General features: G+C 37.0%; 1 protein-coding gene across 2 annotated transcripts in view; it reads left to right on the forward strand.

The window, feature by feature from the left end:
• dnaaf5 (dynein axonemal assembly factor 5) overlaps positions 1 to 6,479 on the forward strand; it is a 115,813-nt gene extending 109,334 nt beyond the window's left edge. For both annotated transcript variants that reach the window (XM_087997911.1, XM_043711344.2), the window contains one exon: positions 5,216 to 6,479. In XM_087997911.1, coding sequence (XP_087854037.1) covers positions 5,216 to 5,355 — 140 coding nt within the window. In that variant the 3' untranslated portion in view covers positions 5,356 to 6,479. The remainder of the gene's footprint in view (positions 1 to 5,215) is intronic.
• The last annotated feature ends 444 nt before the right edge of the window (positions 6,480 to 6,923 follow it).

Below are 6,923 nucleotides of genomic sequence, written 5' to 3' on the forward strand. Positions count from 1 at the left end.
CCACACTGTCTACCTGTGACACAAACTTCAAACTGTAAAGAACTATGTACTTGAATGCCGAGGTGTCTCTGTTCTACAACACCACCCAAGGCCCTACCTTTAATTGTTTCAGTCCTGCCTTTGTTTGTTTTACCAAAATGCAACATGTTACATTTATTCAAAATTAAGCTCCATTTGCCACTCATCAGCCCATTGGCCCAATTGATAGCATCCCTTTGTAATCTTAGATGACCTTTTTTTTAGGTTCTAATGCCTATAATGTTTGCAATAAGATACACCAGCATTGTGTTAAGTTTCATTTGTGTGGATATTTTCCCGGTTTTAAGTGTATCCAATGATTAACACTTAAAAGTTAGTAAAGAATATTATAAGCCAAGTTGACCAGCCCAGTTTTAGAAAACTCAGCTTTTGTGGCTCGTAATACATGTTTACAACATAAGTTGAGCTGTTCTAAAGAACCTGATTTGAATCTCTCTGCTCTTTGGTGCTCATTGCTTGAGTGCTGAAATTCAATTTCTCCAAGTAAATAGTATCAAATAATGTTGAAGCAGAAAAGCTTGAGCTTATAAGTTAAATTTGTGTTGCATTTGAGAATGGACATGTCAAGTACTGAACTGTCACCCTCGTCATTTCATGCCTATTTTATCTGCTTCTTCATCATACTGTGAGTGACTTCCTGCCCCCAGGAAGTAATTGGATTTGGCTCTCTTGACAGCAGTTTAATCCCTTGTCAAGCTGTAAAGGTTCAGTAGGTATTTGGTAACAGAGTTTCTTTTCACATAGAGAGTGCTTGTCTGGTTTCACATTTTCTCTTGTTCAGTATTGAAACCCCCATATGGAGTTTATTTCAAGACATTTTGTTAGTACCATTGGTACTTATTTTGTTCCAACCAATGAAAGCCCAAAACAAAGGGGAGGGAAAAGAAACTTCAGTAATGCACAGTACCAAAGACAAGACTATGAATCTTTGACAATTAACTTCATTGTGGGAGCTGTGTGAGTTATCCTTTTTGAGAAAGCATCGAGTGAACCCCAGGTATTTCCACATTTTGAGGTAGTGATGATCTTTATGTGCTAATAGCATGGTGACTGTTTAATATCAGGAGTAATATTGTCCTCTGGAGCAGGCTGACCCTTTCCCCATGTCCCAAGGGAAAACGATGTTACCCAAAACTATGTCCTGCAGAATGGCTTGTCTACCTTGACCCATGTCCTGGGCTTTGGGCTAGCCCAGAATTGTTTTTCTGCCCTTGATTGATTGACTTCCACTGGTCTGGCAATAAAGAGTGCTGCTGTGCCCTAGAATGAGGAAAGAAATTCAATGACAGTTGCAGTTCCAGCAGCCTTTGGAAGATGCTCATCATTCGATGAAGTAAACAATTTCTACATTGGTGACTCGCCTAATCAATAATCTGCCAAATTTAATATTGGACATGAGAACAGTCAGCTTGGTGAAGGTGGTGGAAAAACCATCATTGACTTGAGAAACAGAATGTAACTCCTCCAGAAACTTGCATTCTGCTCCATGCTAGAATATTTGAAATTCTGGTAGCAGTCCTGATGCTGTGCAAGGGCATTCATCCCAGCATGGTTGACACTTATGTGAAAAATCCATTCATTATAGATTTGTTCAATGTGCTCATTGAGTGCATTTGCATAAATAAAATAACATGAATTATTTTATAGTGCTTGATGGTGTTTTTCTTCATGGAGAACTTGTTCACAGTTAAGGAACTTTAAAATGAAAACTGGTGGATCTATTGAAGAATCCTTTCATAAATTCTTTGCTTTCACAATTGATATTTACACTTTGCTGAAATGTCTCCACATGAGTACTTGTTCCAATAAAAATATAAAAGTTTTGAATGAAGGGTTTTTTAAAAGTATTTTTCATGCAGCATGATTAGCTGTAAGTTGGGTTTGCCAGGTTTCACTTAAGCAAACTGTAAAACATAGCTTTGGCCAAAGTGGCAGAAAGTGAACAGCAACAGTATTGACTGCAGTTTTTGGTGGTAAGCTGGGTTTCCTTTCTTCCTTTATTTTTTATATTTAGAATTTGCATAACTCAATACAATGTGAATATACACATTTTACTGTGTATGTGTGTGTCCCCAAAATGTGTGTAATGTCTTCTGATATCTACATGGCATTGTGTTACTCGTGGGTGGCATGATAAGAAGGCTGAGGCTACCTAGCAGACAAATACATCTATCACTTCATCTGAACTTCTGCTTCATTTCTTCATTATAAACCTGCCATTTAAAACTAAGATGTTTGACGTAACACTTTGCTCAAGAAATTGTGTTTGAGTTACTCGTCTCTGACATTGTCGGGTAAGCTTTGAAACATTTTGAGTAACAAGTTCAGTTTTAATTGACTTAAAACTACAGAAGACATTGATTTATTTTTTCCTTCCGTCCCCTGAATGTGTGCCAGCTCTTCAGTTCTCTTGTTTTGAGTTTTTGCCAGCAATGAGTAGCAGTACTGTCAGGGAAATGGATAGTCTCTTTCTTCTTGATGGTTTGCTGCAGACAACTCTGGGCATGTTCATGCAAGGTTTCCATTGAATTTGAATGTGACTGGGTCAATGTTTCAGGAACACTGCAGTCAAAGTGTTATCCTATATTACACTTGTGAAAGCAGATACACGCTAACACTAGTCTTTATTATGGTTAGCTGCTTGGAACAAATCAAAACTTCTGTAGCATTGCCAAGTGACCCAGCATGAAAAGCATCTAAGATCGTAAGATTTATGGACTTTTGGATCTATTTTCAAGGAACTCTGTGGTTTATAGAAACATGCTTTCAGATAAAATAAACTTATTAATGCATGTTAACCTCTATATGTGTGTTTTCTGTACTACCAGTTTGAGACTGAGCAATATGAGTGTAAGCAGTGCAATATTGGCCACAGTTTTTGCCTTTCCTATTTGCTGCCTTCAATCTCAACATCCCTTTTCAAACTGGAAACAAATGGTTAGTCTTCAATAGGTTCTGATTCTCATACCAGTTTGATAATTGATTGGTAACAAAACATTTTGTTTTGCTTTTAGTATTGACCTAGTTTCTAATCAACCCATTCGAAGATGTTATTACACACCTCTGGAGCAGGTGGGTCTTGAACCTACACCATCCGGTCTCTGGGTACGGACTGTATCACTCTGCCACAAGAGGGCTTAAAACATGTTGGTTGGAAAGAGAATTGCTTCCACATGCTCATGGATTAATGATTTATTAGCTGCAATCACACACAAGTCACAACATTTCTAAAATTTTTGTAGCAAGAAATCATCATCCAAACATTCATCTTGTGTTTTCTATCAATTAGTTAAGACCTAATATGGACAGCTCCTATGCAAACTGCTATAGATTATTGGATCAGAATGATCAAAGAGAGCTTTTGGAATAAAAAAGGGGAGTAATGATCAGATTTAAAGGAGCTTACTCAGCTACAACTTCTGTGGTCTGATGAGAAAGCGGTGCAGCAAAATGATATTTAATATTCTGGTTAGAGATGGGCTACGAGGCTGTCGTAGATTAGAACATACTGGAACACTGAGCTCTTTGTATGTTTACTTAAAGTTGCAGAGAATTCGAATTGTGCATGTGATCTTGAAAGCATCTCCAGCGCCATCTAGTGGAAAACTTGATAATGCAAACACTGTTAGAAATTGGCTGTTCACAGACTTGGGATGTGAATGTCACTCACAAGACCAGCGTCCATGCCGACCAGATATCCCAACCCAGTCTAGTCCTGGGCCTATAGGAAGCACAATCCTCCAGGGCCTTCCTTTTTTTAAGGATAATTGCCCATCACTAATTGCAGTTAGATTCCTGATACACTCTTGGTTAACAATACCCATGTAAGATATAAGTCACCTGGTGTTTCTTTGCCAGATCTGAAATGAAAGCAGGAAGTACTGGAAAAGCTCAGTTGGTCTGGCAGCATCTACGGAGAGGGAAAAGTAAGGGGTCACCCATTTAACACAGATGAGGATAGTGAATCTATGGAATTCTTTACCAACTAAAGGCTGAGAGATTTTTAAGCAGTAAAGGACCAAGGGTTATGGGGAAAGACAGAAAATGTGGAGTTGAGGATTATCAGATCAGCAGTGATCTCATCGAATGACAAAGTGGACTTGACTGGCTGAATGGCCTACTTCTGCTGTTGTAGGCTTTCCCATAGAAGAGTCTCAGCCATGACTTAGTCATTAACACTCACCTCTGACTCACAAGGTTCTGGGTTCAAGTCCCATTCCAGGGTGTGAAACGTGAAAGCTGACTTGCTCGTGCAGTACTTAAGGGGCTGCTGTAGTGTTGGATGTGCTGTTTTTTGAGATGAGCTGTGAAACCAAGGTTCCAACTGCCCGTTTATGTGAGATACCTTCAGCAGCAATGCCTAGTTTGGAAAGTTGACCTTTATTCCAGTTAATTATTCAAGATTCAAATTGGATATTTTTCTGTCATATATTTTGCGTTGCTGATTTTTTTGGAAATAATCTCTAACTGTAAAACTTTCTTTTAAATAAAAGATTCGTCATTGTAATGCCAACTCTACAAAATAGGGTTTCATTATTTCCTGATGTTCATCCAAATGTTAGTACAGCACAGTTATAATGTCATAAATGAAAATTGTTCAGCTTTGGCTGATTTGAATCTTGTTGGTTTATAACTAATTACATTGTTTAAACGTTGTTTACATACTAATTTACCCATGGTCTTCTCATAGTCAGTATTGGTTTAACTTGGTTAAAATGCACAAATTGAATACAGCTTTAGTTGAAGAGTGGTTCTAATCTCAAAAGACTTCCAATGTAATCTACTGAGAAATGGTAGTGCCTGATGTGACCTACTGAACAGTTCACAGTAGGCATTCTTCTGAAGAGGAGCAGGGTATTTTCTCTTACGTTCCATTCAATATTTATCCATGAACCAAAATTACTGAAACAGCTTATCTGGTCATTGTTACATTGCTGTTTGTAGGAGCTTGCTATGTACAAATTGGCAGCTGTATTCCTGACGCATCAAAAGGGTCTATATTTCAAAAGTAATTCAATGGCGATAAAGCAAATTTGAATGTCTTGTGGGAATCATGAGATATGTGATATAAATGTCATTTTGTAAAGGCTGTCTTAATGACTTCTGGATTGACTTTGACAAGACGTTTATATATTTTCATGTTAAAAATGATGTTCTCCTGATTTCTTCTCCACAGATGTCCTAAAAGTAGGAAGTTTTCTTTCTCCATCATTACTGACACAAGAGATCGAAGCAGTGAAGCACAAACATCGCAGCCCTTATTACTGTGAACAGCTGCTACAACATATTCAGGCAGTCAGTGGAGACGCCCGCTAAGCCTGGAACCTGACTCTTCAATTGGAGATGTAATACAGATGCCATGTTGAATCATAGTGGAAAAAATATGCACATGATATTTATAGGATATGGAATAAAGGGGAAAAAACTTAAAGTTGAACATAATATTTAATGGTGGATATTTTAGTATCAAAAACTGATGATAGAATGGCCTTGACAACTATCAGAAGTTAGCTGAGAAACATTGGGTTGTAATCTTTCATCTTGCTAAAGTTCTCAGACTTTTCAGAAAGAAGGTTCAGGGATATCTGCAGAACATCTTCTGTCAAATTGCTGGTGGCTTATACAAATGCAGTCCTAATCTCTAAGCAATTTGAAATCACATAATAGTTTTCAAACTTTGTTTTCCATTTGTTTAAAAGAACGTGTGAAGCACAGGAACGTACTGTTGGTACTGTTTTGGAGCCAAGAATGTTGCATTCTAAAATACACAGCAAGCCAGTTGGCATTTTATGAAGATACGAGAGCTGTTTCGACCATGTTTCCAAATGCATCTTTTCTCCCTTGTTAATTGGGCTGCTGTATACTTCTAACCCTTGACTATTTTATTTATAATACCTGGCAATTTCTCTCATTTCCCTGTTTCTAAACGTGTTGCCTTTTTTTTGGAGGGATGAGGGTTTGCTTAAATGCAGAGTAAATGTATTCATTTTTGTTCAGTATTTTTGTTTTTTGGAGATTATTGTTATTGATTTTGTTTATTGGAGATTGTTTGAATGCTGCTCCATTTTTAGTGTCTACGTTTTTGAAACAATTGTAGTTTTCTTGGCATATTTTCCGGGATTTGATTTTTAATTTCTGATTATTTTATTCCGCAATGCAGATCAATCAGCAAATATGGTATTTGCTGTTCCTGAATTATAATTTTCCTCATTTTGTGATCTTTGTAATACATGGCTTTTGGCTTGAATGTTTTTGTTTACTGCTGTATCATAACAGTTTGCAGTGTTAATATTAAGTGAGATTTACATTTTTACATTGAATTTTATAATTTACACTAACAGATATTTCAGTATCTTTAGGATACACAAAAATTGATTGAAGATTTCAACTAAGGGTTGAGTATTTTGAGTACCTTTTCAATAAAACTAAAATAACCTTTGTATTTTGTGCAATACATTTTCTGTTGTTGAATTAGTAGTTGATTGGGAGAAATTCTGTTGCGGAATGACAGCACATGTAGCAAAAATGAGCATCAAAGAAATTATTCACCTCGTATAAAATTTGCTACACCAAATTGTAGTTCTAAGCTGCTCACATGCATATGAGCTTGAGCACCTTTTTATATTTGGATTTGCTGTGGCACAAAAGCTGAGGTTGTTAACAAAGAATTCTGTTAGTAACATGCACCTGCTTTCAAAGTGTGGATAATGCCAAATAAGGGAATTTGGACAGTTAGTATTCCTCACTCATTTGGTGTGAGTTTCCTTACTCATTTGACATAACCCACACAAATCAGAACGAAATGCAATAATTTGAGAAAATCGAAAGAAAGCTCCATTCTTAAAAATTTCCAGCTGGAACCCAAGGACCTTGTATACAACTAC

This window comes from Chiloscyllium plagiosum, unplaced genomic scaffold (assembly GCF_037043375.1).
Source record: "Chiloscyllium plagiosum isolate Xiang-an unplaced genomic scaffold, Cpla_swu_hap1 HiC_scaffold_20, whole genome shotgun sequence".
NCBI lineage: Eukaryota > Metazoa > Chordata > Chondrichthyes > Orectolobiformes > Hemiscylliidae > Chiloscyllium > Chiloscyllium plagiosum.